General features: G+C 38.8%; 2 protein-coding genes across 4 annotated transcripts in view; one reads left to right on the plus strand and one right to left on the minus strand.

Moving 5' to 3' along the window:
- Positions 1-1,728, minus strand: part of TTC23 (tetratricopeptide repeat domain 23) — a 110,421-nt gene extending 108,693 nt beyond the window's left edge. The window contains 1 exon segment of the mRNA XM_036734582.1: positions 1,552-1,728. The gene's annotated coding sequence lies outside the window, so the exon portion shown is untranslated.
- A 2,554-nt stretch (positions 1,729-4,282) lies between these two features.
- LRRC28 (leucine rich repeat containing 28) overlaps positions 4,283-20,324 on the plus strand; it is a 185,714-nt gene continuing 169,672 nt past the window's right edge. Inside the window, exons 1-2 of one of the 3 annotated variants that reach the window (XM_036734583.1) lie at positions 4,283-4,591; positions 12,290-12,511. In XM_036734583.1, coding sequence (XP_036590478.1) covers positions 12,344-12,511 — 168 coding nt within the window. In that variant the 5' untranslated portion in view covers positions 4,283-4,591; positions 12,290-12,343. Of the gene's footprint in view, positions 4,592-11,507; positions 11,544-12,289; positions 12,512-20,324 lie in introns of those variants that run through there. The other 2 variants (XM_036734584.1, XM_036734585.1) reach the window with 2 other exon arrangements.

Consider the following 20,324-nt stretch of genomic DNA (forward strand, 5'->3'; position numbering starts at 1 on the left):
TTGTTCTTTTAAACATTAAAACATGTAGAGGTTTATAAGATCAAATGTTAACCTGCCATTTTCTACAGTTGGAATAACTTGTAACAGGTCTCTCCTTGTTTCTAGGCTTTCCTCTCCAACCCATCCTGTATACTTCTGCCAGTTAAATTCTGAAACCTGCTATCATTATATAATTCCTTTTTTAAAAAATGACCAAAAACCAGACAAAACCCCACCAAAACCAAAAATACCATCTTCAACAGCTTTTCATTGCCTTACACCATACAGTCCCAACTCTTCATTCAGCTTGGCATTTAAGCCTTTTCACAGCCTGAGTCTTGCCCACTAATGCACAACATGAAGGATTCTCCACTCCCGCCAGTCAAGTCTTCAATGTTACTAAAGCACATTTTTGCTCACATTCTTTCTTCTTCCTTCCAACCCTATCTTCTAACCACTTCCCTCCCCATCACTTAATCTGAAAGGCCCTCCAGCTTCCTCTCCATCTTTTTAAAGCCTACCCATCCTTCAAGGCTCAGTTTATTTTCTACACCAATTAAATGCTTTTTCTGAGCATTTCAGACTGTGCTAATCTTTTTCTTCCCTGACCTTTGTAGTACTTAAATACCTTATTGTACTATTATTTAAATGTTTTGTTCATGTCTCAATTGAACCATAAGCTCTTGAAATGAGGGCTTGTGCCTAAAGTTTATTTTGTAGCAGCTAGTACAGTGCTATGAAGGCAGTTGATACTCAGTAAAAATTTCTAGAATAAGTGTAGATGAAATGTTTTTAAAATAGCATATCCTAGGAGTTATAAATTGGTGGAAGAAATAGCCTTACCTTTTAAGAATCATAGTTTTTGAAACTGAAAAGTTAGTTATAACTTTCTAGCTATAAATCTGCTTCTGTCCTCTCATTTTGGTTTCTTTTGTGGTTATTTGGCTGATTTGCCTTTCATTTACATAAGGCCAGTCAAAGTCACAGGAGAAAAAAAAAACAAGAAAAAACACAGAATTAAGGATAAAAAAGGGCACACAATTTCAAGACGCAAGTCTTATTCTGATATTCATTTCTTTGTTTTATAAATTTGAGTAAAGCATGTTATAAATGTATTTCCTATTTATTTGGAATATATTTCATAGAAGGAAATATCCTTTTCTTTAAAATACATATATATATATATATGTATACACACACATATATATATGCATATGTATATATATATGCATATATATGCATACACATAGTGTGATCTTGCGAATATTAGAAAGCCAAAACAAACAAAAATAGTACCTTAAGGTGGTCAAAGATAATTATTCTTTTTTATAATATTAAAAAAAATTGCTTTAGATACACTATTCCCTACTCCACCCCCAAACACTTGAATGTAAAGAGAAATTTGTACCCTCACAAAAACTTGTGTCTTGATTTCCCTTGACTTTTATGCTTTAACAATTCACTTACTTTGGTTTATATCTGACAGGGGTTAGAGTTCTTCAAAATTAGAGAGAAATCCTGGACAACCTCAAGAAACAGGCAACTTTGCTTTAAATCCCATTATTAACTTACATTGGATTCGGAGAAGCTGCTCCACTTCACTGTGAGGCAAATTGCACAGCTATTTGCAGTTTTCCAAGCCACTTTAATCACTGCTTTTTAATTTTATACTTCTTTATATAGATTAATGTCCAAGGAAATGACTAAATTCAAAGAGCCTTAAGACTAAAATTGGACAACCATTTCACGGAAAAGCAACTTGTTATTTTACAAAGCTCAGGATCAGGGAAGTGATTGATGCAGCTTTAGCCAATAAGGAACAAAAGACCTGAGGTACTCTTTCCAGTCAAAGTTTGTGATCCAATCCTTGGGAACCTAAGGCGGGAATTTTGAAAGGGGATTGGCTTTCTCTTTTCCTAGGCCTCTCCTTAAAGCTAAATCACATCATTTGAAAAAATAAACTACTTTTAAAAGTTTAAAAATTAGTAACCAAGATGTGTTAGGTGCTTTGTAAAGATGCTTAAATTCTATTATTTAGCATTGTAAAGGCACCAAACAGGCAATTCTCAAATCGGGATGTTTCTGGCTATAAGAGCACAGATCTAGAACTGGGAAAGCTCATCTATTCCACCCACTTTTTAATTTATTTTTAAACCGAGGCTTTAGAGGCATAGAGATATTAATTGACCTATCCAGACGGGGTTGTAAGAAGTAGGGCATGGTTTTTAACTTAGTTCCTCTGATTTTGGATCCAGCAATTGTCCACAAGGGGAACTTGGAGTTGTTACTATTACTATTATTTATTATAAATCTAAACAGAAATACTGTGCTATGATTAGAAAATGCCATTAGTTAATTGCACTTGTGAGGTTCAAGGAGCAAATTTTGAATAATCCATTTTATTAGCATTTTCATGTATCCAGATACCTTTGCTACATACATTTGGAAAGAAAAATGCTTTTGCTCACATCAGATTTTTAAAAATAGAAAAACGAGCCCCTAATGCTTTATTCTTTTAAAACTTGGTTCTCTCAAACCTAGTGTGAATCTTTTTTACCCCAGGAAAAGTGAAAGTTTGGCTAACAATAGCATTCATCTTAGCACAGGGCCACGATTCTTTATACCAAAGAATATCAACGTAGCAGAAATTACTGGATTGGAACCAGTCAATGGGTTGTAATCTCTCTAGAGCAGTTTAATAGTTTTGTGCCTTTTGAGCAAATCTCTTGACCCTATGGGGGTCTTCCTTTCCTCAAAAGTTAAACGGGCATAACTCGACTAAACTATCTCTCTGGATTGCTTTTTAAGACTCAAATGATACAATGTATTTAAAGTTCTTGTACTCCTAAAGTATCATACAAATAGAAGTACTGTCACATTCCAACCTACAGATAATTAAGTTCTTGAAGGAAAGGTTGTTTAGAGTTTAGTGTGGAAAAAGCACTGGCTCTGGAATCAGAGACTAGTTGAAAGGCCAACTCTGTAGCAGGGCGTCAATAGATAAATCACTCATTCTTCCTGCATGTTTCCCCATATATAAAATGATTAGATTAGGTGCTGTTTCCAATCTGTGACCCTTTGCCAGATCAGTGAACATTATATAAAAGCTTAAGTTTTAAAAGCCCACACTAGGCATATAGGCGTTTACATATACTTTGGTTCTCATAACCACTCTTTCAGTTAGGTAATTGAAGTATTGTTCTTTTATATGTGTCAGAGCAGAGACTTCAAGAAATAAAGCGGCTTGTCTAAGTTCACCCAGCTATTAATTTGCTTTGAAGAATTCTCACTTCAAGTTCAGTGCTCTTTCCATTCCAAGTAGGGTTCTGCAGAGAAATACTGTACTTGACATTCACAGATAATTTTCTGGAATACAGATAAGAACTGGGCATGCGATTTCATCTGTGTTAGGGACTTTTTGGATGGGGAAATTCGCTTTACTAATGCAGGTCCCGAAACTTCTCCGTTGTCTTAAAGCGTTGCCCAGGGCACTGAGAAGTGACTAGCCCCGGGTCACCGATCCAGATGTGTCAAAGGCGCGACTTAAATCCAGGTCTTTCTGGTTCCAATGCCGATTCCCTATCCAGTACTACTAGCTAACACTCATATAGCGCGTACTATGTGCCAGGCACGGTGCTAAGCACTTTGCAGCCAGCCATGTTTCCTTTTGGGGGAGCTAGTGTGGCTCAGTGGTTACCAGGCCTGGAAAGAGGAAAAAATCATCTTCCGGAGTTCAAATGTGGCCTCAGACAGTAGCTAGCTCTGGGACCCTGGACGAGTCACTTAACTCTGCCTCAGTTTCCTCATGGGTAAAATGAGCTAGAGAAAGAAATGACAAACTACTCCAGTATCTTTGCCAAGAAAACCTCGACTGAAAAACAAAACGCTTCCTTTCTAGTATTTTCCGTTTCTCTTGTATTAGTAAAATGTGTTATTCATGGTTGTACCCTAAGTGGGAAGAGAAGGGCCATGCTTTGGTCCTGAAATGAGGAGGCACAACCAGTACGGGCCCTAGGGAACAGCTTTCACAGCCGTATGCCCCTTCGCTCCGCTGCCGGGGGCGCCCATGGTTCCAGAAGGAGGGCCTGTGAGGAACAGCAGCTGTTGGGTTAATAGACACTCATTCCCAAACCCGCCTGCCGGGTTTAGCCCTGACCAAACTCTAAGGCTCAGAGTGACAGCGACCACCGATCGACCAGGCAGGAAGGTAACCCAGAAAAGGCAGCAACCTCTTTGACAGATAAAAACAAAGACAACTACGGGGCGGGGCCGAGGTGGAAGCGTCGCGCTCTTGTCTGTGAGCAGATATCGCGAGAATTACCGCGTCTCATTCTCGCGAGGCTTCCTTCCTCCTCCTGCCCCGCCTCCTCCATCCTAGTTCCCCGCCCTGACTCCACCCCCTTCCCCTCTCCTCTCCTTCCCCCCCTCCGGGCGCGGATCCGGGGGGCGTGAATCAATCGGAGCTGGGCCCCCACCGCCCCTTCCCCCGCCCCCGCCCCCGCCCCCAGACCACACGGCTCCGCCCCTTCCCCTCCCCGCCTCCCTCGTCCCGGGGAGCTCTAGCCTCGTCTCGGGGAGAGCCCGGGGCCGCGGGCTCCGGCCAGGAGTGGATGTAAGTATCTCCTCCTCCTCCTCGCCCTCCTCCTTGTCCTCTCCTCCGCGCCCCGATCTCGGCTCCGCCGCCCTCAAATCCGCACCTCCGCCCCCGCCAGGCGGGGCTGCCTTCGGAGGGACTAGGGGCTCCGGGTCCCAGCCGGCCCCGGCTCCCGGGTGTCCCCCACGGACCCTTCGCCCCTCCGGGACTGACTGGAAAGAGCCGTTTCCACGTCCCGTCTGTCTTGACCCCACCCGGCCGGGCCTCACAGGCTGCTGTCCGCGCCCCCATCCCCGCAGCGCCCCGCCATTCCCCATCCCGCTCCCCCGCCCTGCTCCCAAGCGTCCCCCTCCCTGGAGGCCCCCAGCCTGCTCACTGCGGGGGCTGTCACGTGAAGGGGTGTGTGTCTGTGTGTGTGTGTGTGTGTAAATGGTCAGACACATGCTGACATCCTTGGAATTGGTTGGCTAGTTGTAGTGCTGATTTGAGGACTGTCCATGAAGGGGTGTGTGTGTAAATGGTTAGACACATGCTGACAGACACCCCTGGAGTTGGTTGGCTTGGTGTAGTAGTGCTGATTTGAGGACTGTCCATGAAGAGGGGTGTGTGTGTGTGTGTGTGTGTGTGTGTGTGTGTGTGTAAATGGCTAGACACATGCTGACAACCTTGGAGTTGTTGGCTAGTTGTAGTAGTGCTGATTTGAAGACTGTCCAGGAAGAGGGGTATGTGTGTTTGTGTGTGTAAATAAACACATGCTGAGGCCCTTGGAGTTGGTTGGCTAGTTGTAGTAATGCTAATTTGAAGACTGTCCACGAAGAAAGAGGTGTGTGTGTGTGTGTGTATAAATGGTTAGACACATGCCAACAGACACCCCTGGAGTTGGTTATAATAGTGCCAATTAGAGGGCTGTCTTGTGAAGGGGCATGTGTGTGTGTATGTGTGTGTGTGTGTATAAATTGTCATATGAATACTGATATCCCTGGTTAGTGTAGTAATGCCGAATAAAGGGTTGTCGCATGAAAGTGTATGTGTGTATGTGTCTTGAATGTGTGGGAGTGTAAATGGTCATACCCATTTTGACACCCCTTTTCCTGAATGGAGAATCTGGAGTTGTTTGGCTGGAATAGTAGTGCTAATTAGGAGGGGTGATATCCTTGAGGTCTCTAGTGAGAAGCTTCTTTCTAGGGAAGGGAACCCCTCTCTGATGAACACGTAGGGCAAAACAAATAATCTTTTCCTTCTATAGGAAGCTGCTAGATCACATGGTGCATAGAGCACTGCACCTGAAGTCAGGAGCCCTGAATTCAATTCCAGCTTCTTAATTCAGATCCAGACACTTAACTGTGATCCTGGGCCTCATTTCCATCAGCTGTAAAATGGAGATGGTAATAGCACGTTCCTGACAGAGTTGTAAGGATCAAATGAGATATTTATAAAAGCACTCAGTACAGTGCCTATAGCATACTGGCATGAAATAAAGGTCTATTCCCTTCCTTTTCCCCTTTCAAAATGGGGATGGAGTGGGGTGAAAGTTATAACAGGAGCATTCATTAAGGTGTCAGGGGTTTGATTTTTTTTAAAGAAGATACAGCATCATATGATTACAGATCTAGGTCTTATTCAAGCCTCCCATTTTACTAATGAGTCAGGCAGCAATCATTTATTAAGTGCTTACTATGTTCCAAATTGTACTAAGAACTGGAGAAACAAAGGCAAGAAGTTTGTGTTTCCAAGGAGCTTACATTCTAATTGAAGAGACGACATGTAAATTAACAAGGTACAAATAAGATTATAGAAAGAGAGAGTAGATAGATGGAAGGTATTCTCAGAAGAGAAGGCACAGTGAGGAAATTGAGGCTCAGAGATTTTAAGTGACTTGACCATAGTCAACATGGTTTAGTGTCAGGAGCAAGATTTGAACCACATCTTCTGGCTCCATATCCAGCTCTCTATCACCTAGAATGAGCTATGTCTCATTCTCAGTTCTCTGCTAAAAGCTTTTAGAGAACAGGAGTTAATTAAAAAGTCATAGTATTTTAGAGCTATTCAGTGAACCAGTCCAAACCTTCTATCTGCCTCCCCCCCAGCCCTGCTTTAAACATGGGAAAAGTACTAGCCATAATCTAGATGTACAGTGAAAGCAGGAACATTATATCTTTTTCCTTTTTACAAAATTTGCCTCCAAATTATTAAAAAACTTAAACTCTTTTGTCTTCATCACATAGCTCTACTTTTTGACTCTGAAGTGACTTACACAGTTATCAGACTCAGGAAAAAAATGACTCCAATTCATCTTGTCGTCAGATACTTGGTGCAAGATCACATTTCTTAGTGTGTTCATGGCATATATACCCTCTATAATTTTCCCATCGTATTTGATCCTATTTCCAAATTAAAATATTCAGATTCCTATTCAAGTCAATCAATGAACATTTATTATGTACCTACTATGTGCCAGGCATTGTACTGAGTGCATTCCTTTAAAAAAAAGCATGAATGAAACATGTTCAGAAGACACCCTATTGGAAGACTGAATTTTTAGAGTGTGGACTATAGCCTATAAGTGATTAGTAGTAGTATTTATTCATCATCAATAAGAAAGTTTACATACTTTTTGGTGGAATCTTATGTTGTGTTCTTAAGCACATGTCAGTGTAGCCATACATGAAAGTAAAAAGTAGTAAAGTGAATGTTTGTAGTGTATTTTTTAGTATATAAATGAAGGCTATGCATTGCCTGTGAATGCTGTGGAATTATAGGAACAGTAATAAGTGTTGTTAGTGTTGTATGATCTTATTTTTTGCATTGATTACTTTTAAACCTACTGATATGACTATTTTGTAATTGCAAAATCTTAGAGATCTTTAATTGGAAGTATTTTAATAGGGCACATTAATACTTTTGAGAGTCAGGAAACTTAGGTTCTAGTCTCTGTTCTGCTTTTAACTTGTAGGACCTTGGGCAAGTCATTTGACTCAATTGGCTTTAGTTTTCTCATCTGTGTTGGGCTAGAGAATTCAGTTTAATTCAACAAACATTTAATTACTTACTGTGTGCTGGAGTCTATGGATACAAACTATTGGGGAGGTGGACTAAACATAAGTCAACAATACAAGGGAGAAAGATAAGTGCAAAGAAAAGGCCCAGGCAAGGTGCTGTGAGTAATTTTAGAGAAGAGATCACTTTTACTTGTGGTGGAGAGAAGAGGATTAGGGAAGGTTTAATAGGAAAATGGTATATGAGATGGACCTTGAAAAATAGGAAGGACCTAAATAGAGGGAAATATTTATTCCAGGCACAGAGGACTGAACAAAGTACAAAGATAGGAAAGGGCAGGAATTAGAATAAAGAAAAGAAAGTAGTCCAGTTTTGCTGGAATATAGACTATCCAAAAGGAAACTGTATGAGATAAGACTGAATAGTTAGATTGGAGTAAGACTGTAGAAGGCCTTGAATGGCAGAGTCAAGAATTTAAACTTTATTTAGTAGACATTAGGGACTAATTGAAGGTTTTTGAGTAGAAGAGTAATAACTTACCAATGCATTAGAAAGATTACTTGGCATTGATGTGAAAGACTGATAAGAAAGGGGCAACTTGGAGGCAGGACGGCCAATTAGAAGCTTTTTAACAGCAATCCAGAGGAGAAGAAATGAAGGCCTGAGCTAAGGGTGTTTTAGTGAGGGTTAAGGGTGGCCTGATGTGAGAGATTGCAGAGGTAGAAATAACAGAACTTTGTAGTTGATTGGATGAATGTGGGCGAAAAAGGAAAGATTAAAAAATTACTCCAAGGTTATTAAATTGGAGAGATAGTGGTGCCATTAACAGAAATAGACTAGTTAGGAGGGATAGTTTATTGGAGAGAATAAAGAGTTCAGTTTTAGGCATATTTGAGGTACCAAGACAGTCAAGTTAGTCAAACATTTATCAAATACCTGTGTATTAGGCACTGTAATTAGTGCCAAGCACTGGGGATTCAAAGAAAGGAAGAAAATTCCCTGATGTCAAAGAGTTAAAAGTTTACTGGGGGAAACAACATGAAAACAACTAAAATTAAGGGGGATTGGTTAAAAAAACCACAACTTCCTATAGTTGGTGGGATTTTAACCAGAACTTGAAGGAAAATTGGGAATCTGAGAGGCAGAGATGAGGAGGGAGAACATTCCAGGCATCGGGGAAAGCCAGGGAAAGTGACTGGAGTGGAGATATAGAGTGTCTTGTGCAAGGAGGCTAGTTTTACTAGATTGAAAAACAAATGAGGTTGAGTAGGTATTAAAAAAACAAACTGGAAAGGTAGGCAGGAGGATCGTCATGAAGGGTTGTGAAAGCCAAACAATGTATTTTATTTTTTATCTTGGAGGTGATGGGGAGCCACTAGAAAATGGGACAGGGAGGCATAATCAAACCTGCACTTTAGGAAGATCGGTTTGACGGCTGAGTGGAGGATGGACTGGAATGGAGAGGGACTTGAGACCCCACCTGTAGGTTATTGCCGTAGTCCAGGTGTAAGGTGATAAGGGTCTGTACTGAGGTAATTGGCAGTGTCAGAGGAGAGAAAAGGAGTCTTATGTGACATGTTGTGAAGGACTTGGTAACTGACTGGAAATAAAAGGGGAAAGAGCGAGGAGTCAAGGATAACACCTAGGTTGTGACGAAGAAGATGTTGGAAAGTTAGGAAGAAGGGAGGATTTGGAGAAAAGATATGAGTTCGCTTTTGAACATGTTGAGTTTAAACTATGGAATATCTAGTTCAAGGTGTTCAGAAGGCAGTTGGAGTGGTTTAGGAGGTGAGGGCTGGATTAGAATCCTTAGGATTGAGAGGTTATTGGAGCTGATAAGATCACAAAATGAAATAGTATATAGACAGCCCAGGATAGAACCCTGTAGGATACCCATAGTTAGCAGATGTGACCTGAATGAAGATCTAGTGAAGGAGTGGTCAGAGAGGTAGGAGGAGAACTATTTCAGGTGCATCTCTATCCAGCAAGCAGTTGGAAATGCAGCACTGAATAAAATGAGATTGGTTAGGTTTGATTTGTAAGTCACCTGCACAGAAATACTAATTGAAGTCATACTCAAGACTCATTTGTATCTGTGGAGATTCTGTAGAGATCTGTACTCTCCTCAGTTTCCTCCTTTGATAGATCACAACCTATCCACACCTGCCCATCCTATGCAATTCTTATTGCTGTCCTCCAAAAATTCATTATGGGGCACCACCCAAACACTGGAGGCCTTCCTCACTTTCCGACATTATGAGGGTACCTGTGGAACATTCGATCTGCCAACTTGTCATTCCTTACTCTTGCCACATGACTGTCCCATCTTCTCTTCCTGTTCCAAAGTTTCTTGATTGCCTTTACCTCTGCTTTTCTATGACGTTTCTTACTGGTTATGTGTTGTAGCTTGTTTATACTCTCTTTGGAGAACTTCAAGTAAACTACTCCATAGTCTTAAGTATATAGGACTTTTCTGACTCTGTATTTGGAGTGGGTTTTGCTTGTGATTCGAATAATAATAATATAAAGTAGGAGTGTGGTGTTGCAACAATTCGCCTAGCAGCTGTTGTGGGGGTGAAAGACCAACACAAGCCCAACAACAAAAAAACACTGCCAACACAGGTTCTTTTGATCTGCTTTACTAAGGAAAGTAATGTTAAGGGGTTAACAATCTCAATTTAATCGAACATACAAATATCATTCACTTAGTTCAGGGGAAAAAGCCAGCCCCCTGAACTTCAGAGCAAATACAAACAAATTACAAACATCAACAGATAGACCTTGTCTGATTCCAATCTCAGTGCATAGTTATCAGGATTTAACAAAGTCCCAACATCTGGGTTTACAAGCTGGAGGGCTCTTAACTACAGCTGCCCAGAGTCTCCACATCAACACACCTTCAAGAGTGAGAGCCTCCTGCAAATAGCTCCGTTCTGTCTTTTTATACACTCTTTAGCCGTCATCACACGTCATCTGAGCAACCAGAACTTAGGCTCCTACTTTTGGCTCTGGTCTTAGCAACTCCCCTTAAGACCCTGGGGGCTTCACACCCACATTGGCTTAGCACCTAGTAGATAGGGGTTTCGGCCTGGGCTTTAGCACCTAGTAAGACTCAATCAAAGACACCATACTTAATTGATATTACATGTGGGCAGTGAGGTTCTATGATGAAGTAGGATAGATTTACCAATATAAGCCAAAGGAAGAATGGTCTGGCTTCACTTTCTTCTGGCTTGAAACTTATTATAGGTATTCTAGCTCCCCTCCCAATTCCCTTCCATTTGACACATTCTCATATCAATATGAAGATTGCCCTTTTATATAAAATTATATTATAGCATTTATTATTATTATTATTTATTATTATATTATAGCATTTTAGAGCTATTAAGGAACTTAAAGATGATCTATTCCCCTCATTTTACAGAAAGGAGAGACTTATAGGTCAGAGTCTAGTATGTCTAAGGTCATACAACATGTCTCTTATAGATTTAGGTAAATGATCAGGTACCAGAAATACGGGAATACATTGAATTCTTGTGTTGTATTAGTAACATTTGTGGATTTTCATATGTTACCTTTCAATACAGTTATTTTGTTTAATTATTAGAAGTAGGAATTTGTCTATTACTATGTATCAAGGATATGAAACTCATCAAAGGATCATAAATTTTTTTGTTAAGTAGCTAATGAGGCACTCAGAATATGCAGATTGCTTTAAATGAGCTAAAATTGAGGATTTTCAAAACCTTTGGTTTATTTTCAAAAGGAATTTAGAAAGAGTAACCAGAAAAATCGAGGTGAAATTCTTAGATTGGAGAAAAGGCAACTTCTTTGTACTTGTATTTTGCAGTTCTTGGATGTTTATGAAGTTACATGAATGAAAGTATGTGAAAGAATATTTGGTGTCAGAGTTAAAAGGGATCTAAAGAAGTTCATTCTTCTGGTCCAGGAAAATATTAACTTCATTAAGGTATCTGAAGCCCAAGGAAGTAAAATGATGTTCTAAAATTAAATAGCTAGTCAGTGGGGGTATCTTATGGTGGGGAAGGTTAGAACTTTGATCTCCTGTCTCCTAGTGCAGTGTCAAATAAGCAAACGAAACTGTGATTCCCAGGATATGTGCTTTGCTCATTTCTTCCTAAGAACCGTCAAAACTAAGAAAAAGGAAAAACAAAAGAAAATTAGAATAACTGGATATTACTTAGGAAGTGAAAATATAAGTGGAATGAGTAAGTGAAAATTGATCACATCCTGTAGCTTATTAAAATGTTTTAGACACATTGAAGGAGCAGTTTTGAAAAAAGAAGTGGAATTTGCCGTTTGAATTTTTTACAAGTTTGCTTATATGTGTGTGTGTATTTGAATCTTTCTAAAAAGGTATTGTGTATATTTTATTGGCACAAAAAGCTATCTCTACCTGCATTAAATGTCCTGGTCATTTTGTTTTGCTTAAGGTGTGACTTTATTTATAAAAGTATTTATGTTGAGGTGTATATAAGATTTTGATGATTGAGAAAAGTGAAGAAGTACATCTTTTAGTAAATTTTATTTTAGAGTTTGCAAAAGCTTTGGATAGGATAATTGTTTTAAATTTTTTAGTGTCTTGATTTCCTTATTGGATATAAGTCACTTTGCTCACTGATTTGTATGATGATGTATTATAAATGCTTATAAGAGATCAACTATAATTTTAAAATTTTCTTGCTCTCTCTTTAGATCGTATTTTACAAGATGTAGTGCTGTAATGTGGCTGATGGGACAGGTTCAGTCATGGCATCAGAACTTTGTAAGACAATCTCTGTGGCGAAGCTGGAAAAGCACAAGAATTTGTTCTTAAATTACAGGAATCTGCACCATTTTCCAATGGAGTTACTGAAAGATGAGGGCCTGCAGTACTTGGAAAGACTCTATATGAAAAGAAACTCCCTTACAACCTTGGTATGAAATGCACATAACAGTATTGTATTTTTAAATATTTACTCATAAATTAATGCCGACCAAAATCAGAGAGTTGTGTTCTAGGGGTGTTTATAAAGAGATTTATCTCATGGTGTACATGGGCAATACACAAATGCATAATTCACAACATTTTCTTACTTTGTTTATGCTGTTTCATTGTTTCCTTGTGAATCATTCCATTCTGTACTCACTTCAACAGGCTATTTATCTGGAAATTAAATCTTCACATCCTGTTATCTTTTTGCCCTCCCATTTGTGGAGAGACTGCCTTAGCATGTGGTTAATATATTTTAATAATTAAGATAATATATGTTGAATATCGATAGTGATGTGAAAGTGTTGTGAAACACTTGGTGACGGACAGACAACTGGCTACAGAGGTCATACACTGGCTATGTAGCCCAGGGCAAGTCAGTTAACCTCCGAGGGCCCTGAGCAACTCTTTTAGGACTGTAAGTTAAAGAACGGGGGAATGTGCTAATTATAGGTTCTCTATACCAGTGAAATAATGGGTCAGGCCCACTCCTCCTTCTTCCTTCCTTATCTTTACTGTCTCAAGCAGTGAACATTTATGTATCTTTTATTTGCAAGGCTTACTATATTATTAGTAGCATTACATTTTTAGCAAGTGTTATTTTGAGTTCCAGTATTACAGCACTCATCTTAGATTTTTGTAACTTAACTATTCTGGCCTCATGTTTTGAGCTTTTTCAGAATTTTTGTTAAATTTAACAAACATTTATTAAATGCCTACTGTATGCTGGATATTTGTCTTGGAGAAGACATAAAGAAAAAGTATCCCAATTATGATGGAGTTTAAACATTCTAATAAGAGGATATAACATATACACAAATGAACATAGTACAAAATAGATCATAAGTGCATGTGAGATCTGTGGATGAAAAGATCATTTCCAACTAGGATGGTCAAGGTAGTCTTCATTAAAGAGGTAACCTTTAGGCTAGATCTTGAAGACTAGAATTTCAGTAGACAAATGGACGAAGGACATTTTAGGCATAAAAAGGGTGTGGGCAGAAGCCTGGAGTTACTAGTGTAGGAAGTGTAAAGAGTTGATGAGTAGTCCAATTTAGAGACAGAGTACTTAGAAGGAGGTATTTTGGGATAAGTTTGGAAGAGTACAGTAATCTCAGATATAAAAAGAATTCATACAAGTGCCACGTGACAAACAATTTTTAGCCTTGCTTTCTTATGTTGAAATGTTTATCATGAGAAATGAAATATGAACATTACATTATAGAACTTTTCTTACTACTAAACTACAAGAAACATTTATTAAATATGCAGAGAGTACTGTGTTTTTCACTGGAGGAGATAAAAACATTTAGAAAAGGTAATCCTTGCCCTCAAGAAGCTTATAATGTAATAGAGAGGTCAACAATCATGATAGGGGTCAGAGAAGGAAGGTGTTGTGATATTACTCCTTTAGGAGGGTTGGTGTAAAAAATTTTTAAAAGACTTCCCCTTTTCTAAAAAAAGCTTTCTCTGATCCTCCTATCCCGTATAGCTATTATCTTATCTCTTTCTTCTCCTTCACTGTTAAACTTCTTAAAGAAGTTGTTTATACCACACTTCATCATTACCTGATCTTTCTTCAGTGTTTCCATACTTTTTTATTGAAACTAGTTTCTCTGAGGTAACTTTTTTTTTAGTCCTCATTCTCTTTGACCTTTTCAGTTTCTGAGTTTGTTAGCCACCTATTGGATGCTCTTCTCTCCTTCCTTGGCTTCAGGGCTCCTGGTTCTTCTGTTTCTCTCACTTTTTCCTCTGTCTCCTTCACCTGAATGTGTTTGCTGTAAGATGGAAGCAAATGATGGAGAGATAGAAAATGCAGGATAGTAAAGGCACTGACAGCTGGACTGAGGTTTGAGAAAGGTCTGGAGTGAATGAGATCAAAGGTTCAGGTAGAGAGATTAGCTTTAGGGAGTAGTTGGAATATCTTTTCTATTACCAAAAGGAAGGAGGAAAGAAAGGGTGGTAATGCTGAGAAAGTTTGAGAAATGAAGGACGGCTGCTAAAGGAGTTCATGTTAGATGTCTTCTGTATTTTTAAAATGGTGATTGGGCAGGTTATTTACTCTAAATGTGGGGATAAAGTTTATGTTTTTAAATTTATTTTTATTTTTAGTTTACAACAGACAGTTCTACATAATTTTGAGTTCCAGATTTTCTCCCCTCTCTCCCCCTTCCCTCCCCAAGACTCCATGGAATCTCATATAACTACCACGAATGACTTTGCATTGAATTAATTTATACACTAGTCAAGTTGCGGAGAAGAATTACGACCAATGGAATGAATAATAAGAAAGAAGAAACAGAACCAAAAAAAAAAACCAACCCAAAAACAAAAACAAAAGAGAAGAGAAAAAGGCGAGCATGAAGTGTGCCTCAATCTGCATTCAAACTTCATAGTTCTTTCTCTGGATGTAGATAGCATTCTCCATCGTGAGTCCTTTGGAGTTGTGCCTGCACCTTGTGTTACTGAGAGGAGCAAAGTATGTCAGGGTTGGTCCTCATGGAATCCATATATCTGTGGCTGTGCACAACGTTCTCCTGGCTCTGCTCCGCTCACTCAGCGTTATGTCGTGTAGGTTTTTCCAGGTTGTTATGAAGTCCGTATCATCCCCATTTCTTTATGGCACAATAGTATTCCATTACCTTCATATACCACAGCTTGTTCAGCCATTCCCCAATTGATGGGCATCCCTTTGATTTCCAATTCTTAGCTACCACAAAAAGAGCAGCTATAAATATCCTTGTACATATGGGTCCTTTTCCCGTTTGTGTGATTTCTTTGGGATACAACCCTAGAAGTGGTATTGCTGGGTCAAAGGGTATGAACATTTTTATAGCCCTCTAGGCATAGTTCCAAATTGCTCTCCAAAATGGCTGGATCAGCTCACAACTCCACCAGCAATGTAACAATGTTCCGATTTTCCCACATCCTTTCCAGCATTTATCATTTTCCTGTTTTGTTTAAATGTGGGGATAAAGTAATGTTTGGGGATGAATGGAAAGAAGAAAAGGCACAGAGCAATTTCTGCTGGAAATTAGAAAAGTCCATTAGGGTAGAGTAGAAGTATTTTGAGTAGCAATTCGGGCCTAGCTGTAATTATGTATTATGAATTTGCAGCAGGAGAAATCACATCAGCTTGATGGGCAGCAGGTCAGAGGTACAAGGGATTGCAAAGGAGTGGACAATAGAAGTGAAAGTGACAAACCTTAAGGACCAGGATTAGAACTAGTAACATTAAGTAACATTTATATTGCCCTTCAAGGTTTGCAAAGCACTTCACATATATTACTTCATTTGGTCCTCACAATAGCCTTGTGAGGTAGGTGCTGTTATTATTCTCATTGTACAGAACAGGAATCTGAAGCCAGGACAGTTGAAATGATTTGCCCAGGGTCACCTAGCTAGAAAGTATCTGAGAAGGGATTTGAATCAGGTCTTCAAGACCATTTTTCTATCCATTATGCTACATTGCCTTCTAGTAGGCAGGTGAAGCTGGAGTAGGATGTGGATTGGTCAGGAAGCCAAAGGTAAGGATAAGGATGAAAAGTAGATTTGGTGTGAATAAGAGTGTTAGGAGACTTAGGCTTTATATAATATAGGAAACGTTGATTAGAAAGTAGAATTTAGAATCTCTTGATCTTGAACTTGGTACAAGTCCCAGAAGATGGTGAGGTCTGATTTTGTCAATGGGTGCCTACAATGAAGGAGGAAAAGAGAAGGAAAATCACTGGAATTGAGGAATTGTGCTTAGATTGTCAAAGAACTTGGCAAACTGAATATATGAGTCTTGGGAGTAAGGTAAAAGGGGATGGCATTGAGTAGAAGGTGTGAGCCAGGTATTCAAGTTTAAAAAGTTAAAGGAATAACCTGGAGTTTGTAAGATGATAGCAACAAGTATTGGAGAGAGAGTAATAAAAGTTGATTGTATGAACCTTGAATCAGTCGAATCAGTAAGCATTCATTAAGCATCTACTGCGTATAAGGCATTGTGTTAGGCACCTAGGTTACAAAGACAATGAAAAGGCTTGCCCTTATAGAACTTCTGTTTTGTTGGAGGAGACAATGTGTACATATGCAAAAGTAATTTGAGAGAAAGGAGGTCTGAGTGGCTGGATCAGCCACGGTCTCATGGAGGTAATAAATTCTCAGGGCTCAGAGCTGAGTTGTAAAAAAAAAAAAATGGATTCAAAGAGTTGAAAATGAGTGGTAAGTACATTTTGGGCATGGGTGGGGAGGAGTGGGTAGCCTGTGTAAAAGTACATAGATGAGAAATTGAATATCATATATGAACCACAGCTAGAAGGTCAGTTTAGTCGGACTGTAAAATAAGGGAATGAGAATATTGTTTAATAAGACTGGAAAAGTCAAGTCAACAAGCATTTTTAAAGTACCTTCTGTGTGCAAAGCACTTTGCTAAATGCTGGGGATACAAAGAAGAAATGTATGTTGGAGCCAGATTGTGAATGGCTTTACGTGTGAGGTAAAAGAGTTTTTATGTGATCCTAAAGGAATAAGGAATCATTGGAGTTTATTCCATATGGGAATGACATGGTCAGACCTTTGCTTTAAGAGGATCATTGGAAGCTATATAGAGGGTGGATTGGAAAGGAGATGGATTGGAGCAATAGTCATGGCTGGAAGTAGCATTGGAAGTCAAGAGATCATCTAGTCATCCAAACCACCTTGTCCAATCTCCTGATTTCACAGAGGAGGAGACTGAGATCCCAAGAATTAAATGATCAATTAAACTAAGTAGTAGAGCTGGAATTCAAAAGAAGATCCTCTGCATCAAAATTCAATGTGTCTTCCATCCCACCACACATAGATGAAGTTATTGATATGTATTGGAGTAAAAAGCTTTACATTACCTTGAAATGTGCTGGGAGAAAGCTGTGATACTGCATTCTTTTCTACAGTAGTCTGAGGTTGACGGGAAACCTTGGGTGGAAGTAACGGGTGGTGGTGATAAATAATCAGCGTTTGTATAGTGCAAAGCAAAGCACTTTATTATCTCATTTGATCCTTAGAACAACCCTTTGAGATAGGATTCAAACTTGGGTCTTCCTGACCCCAGGGCCAGCATTCCATCTCCTCTGCCACCTAGCATGCTGATCCCAGGGTCTACAAAAAGAAAGAAAGCAGATGACTTGGGAGAGACAAGAAGCCTTGATTTATCCTAGCAAGAGACCCCAACCTCTCTCACTCCTCTAGACTATGTATCTGTGTCCCTATTCTAGCTCTTCAGCTTCCACTTTAATGGAACCTTTACTTAAGGTTATAGGAGCAATCACTAGTACCTTGGATTTGGAGAATCCTTGATGTCACTGCACTGGGCAGTTTTCTGAATATATTTCATATAGAACACTATTAATTGTGGTGGTTAAGCTTTACTAGGAAAGGCAGCTAAGTGGTGCAGTGAATACAGCATGCACTGAACCTGGGGAGAGGAAGACCCAAATTGTAATTCTGTTTCAGATCCTTACTAGCTGTGTGACTCTGGGCAAGTCACTTAACTTCCCTATGTCTCAGTTTTATCCACTGTAAAATGGGGAGAATAGTATCACCTACCTGACAGGGTTGTTGTGAGGATCAAATAAGATAGTATTTGTAAAGCATTTTGCATACTTCAAAGTGTTACATATGAGCTAGCTACTGTTATTATTGTTGTTATTATTATCTTTATTGTTATGCTCACCCTGTGTAATGTGCAAATTAAGTATTTATGAGCTGACCTGGCAACTGAACCTCTGTTTATGATTTTATTTCCAGAGGAAAATTTGTCCCAAATTTCAAGTGACCAACATACAAATAAACTTTTGGAACACAATCTTTTATAAACTGGGACCTGCCCTTAAGGGTTTTCTTAAAATTGTGTTCCCCCCGTAGTTGTAATATCAATGGCTATATGGCATCTTTGCAAGGTAATGTAATTGAACAGAAAGTACATAAGTCAGTGCTGTACAAATATTTCCCAAAAGTATGAGCCCATTTTTCTTCAGTAGCTAAATATCACACATCAAATACCATTATGTTTGTTAAATCAAAAAATAGGTATATTTAGCACCTACAATATTACATACATGGTACTAGAAACTTCTTGTCTTGGTACTAGAAGCTTCAGAAATTGATCTTGGAGTTATCTCATCCAAAACTATGTTGTGAACTAAGGGAATATATGTCTTACATTCTAGACTTTCAAATAGTTGGCCTAATTGTGTAGATATTTTGTGTGACTAAAGGATTTTGAGTTTTTGTGTTTTTTTGGAATGTGCCGCTTTTCTAACTGGGACTCTATTTTTAATCACCCAGTCAATTTTTTATGTCCTGTCAAAGTATATTAAGTAGGATAGTTGTCCTGTCTAGTGGACTTGAATTCAGAAGATCTGACTGTGAGTCCCCACTCTGCTGCATAACTTTCTAGGCAAGTTATTTCATATGAGGCAGCTAAGTGGTCCAGTAGGTAGCACTCTAGATCTAGAGTCAGGGTGATCTGAGTTCAAGTTCAGCCTCAGAAACTGATTAGCTGTATCATCCTGGGCGAGTTACTTAACCTGTTCCTGCCTCAGTTTCCTCATCTGTAAAATAGAGATTATAATAGTGTCTGCCTCCAAGGTTTGCTGTGAGGATCAAACTGAGATATTTGTAAAATGCTTTGCCAACTCTAAAGTATTATATAAATGATATTTATTATTGTTATTATTATTGTTAATTGTGGACTTAAGTTTCTTTATCTGCAAAATATAGACATTTGATTGGATAGTGTTCAGGATACTATATAGTGCTGATATTTTATCATTCTTTACTTTAAAAATTTTTTATAAACAGAATAATTGAAAAGACTAAAAGATTTATCTTGGCTCCACTTGTGTGAGATGGACTTGTTCCTTCAAATCACTTTAACTAAAAAAATCTTTCTGTTTAAAGAAATATTTTCTTTGTGATTTTCAGATTTTAGTTATAATTCTAATATATGATTTGTCTTTGATTTGCAAAGCTATTCTTTGATTCTTTTCCTGAACCACATGGATTTTTTTTTATTTTTAAAGTGTATCTGGATGAATCTGTGATTTCTTATCGATGTGAGTACATCCTCTAATGGTTTAATTCACAATTCATCCTTTCCTTATCCTCTGTGACTTGTGTTCTTGTCCCCCCCATAAATCCTTCACAATGGTTCTATTCATTGTGTTGAAGACCTTCCTCCAGACCTCTTGACATTGCATGCAAATCAGTGAAGCACATATTCTGTGTAGTACGTCTAGCTACTTGATAGGCCTATATTTTTTTCTGGGCATACATATCTACACAGATTCTTTTCCTCAGTTCTTTGATAATATGTTGCAGCCTTCTCCCATCCACTTTTGCTTTTCGTTTGCACGTGGATGACCAGCAACTTTAATTCTTCAAAGATTGTGGTATTGCATGATTTATAGCCATCCAGCAACACAGGAAGAATTTTGTTGTTAAAAAGTTGGGCCTTTGCTTCAGGGAGAAGTTGAGGGTCATTAGAAGAACTGTGCAAATTTTCAAAGGCCCTGTAGGCTTCTCTGCTCCTACGCAGTACTGAATTCAGGTCTTTTTTCATCTTTGATACGTATCCAAGATGGATATACTGATATACCAGCTGCAGGTTGTCAGTAAAACTGTATGTCATAGTCTGGACACAATGAAAAAGTATATTATGACAAAATAATGCCCTGTTGATAATGTTGAATCTATAACTTTGTTCTGATGTATATAGTATTGTTTTTGGTAATA

This window comes from Trichosurus vulpecula, chromosome 8 (genome assembly GCF_011100635.1).
Source record: "Trichosurus vulpecula isolate mTriVul1 chromosome 8, mTriVul1.pri, whole genome shotgun sequence".
NCBI classification, from domain to species: Eukaryota; Metazoa; Chordata; class Mammalia; order Diprotodontia; family Phalangeridae; genus Trichosurus; species Trichosurus vulpecula.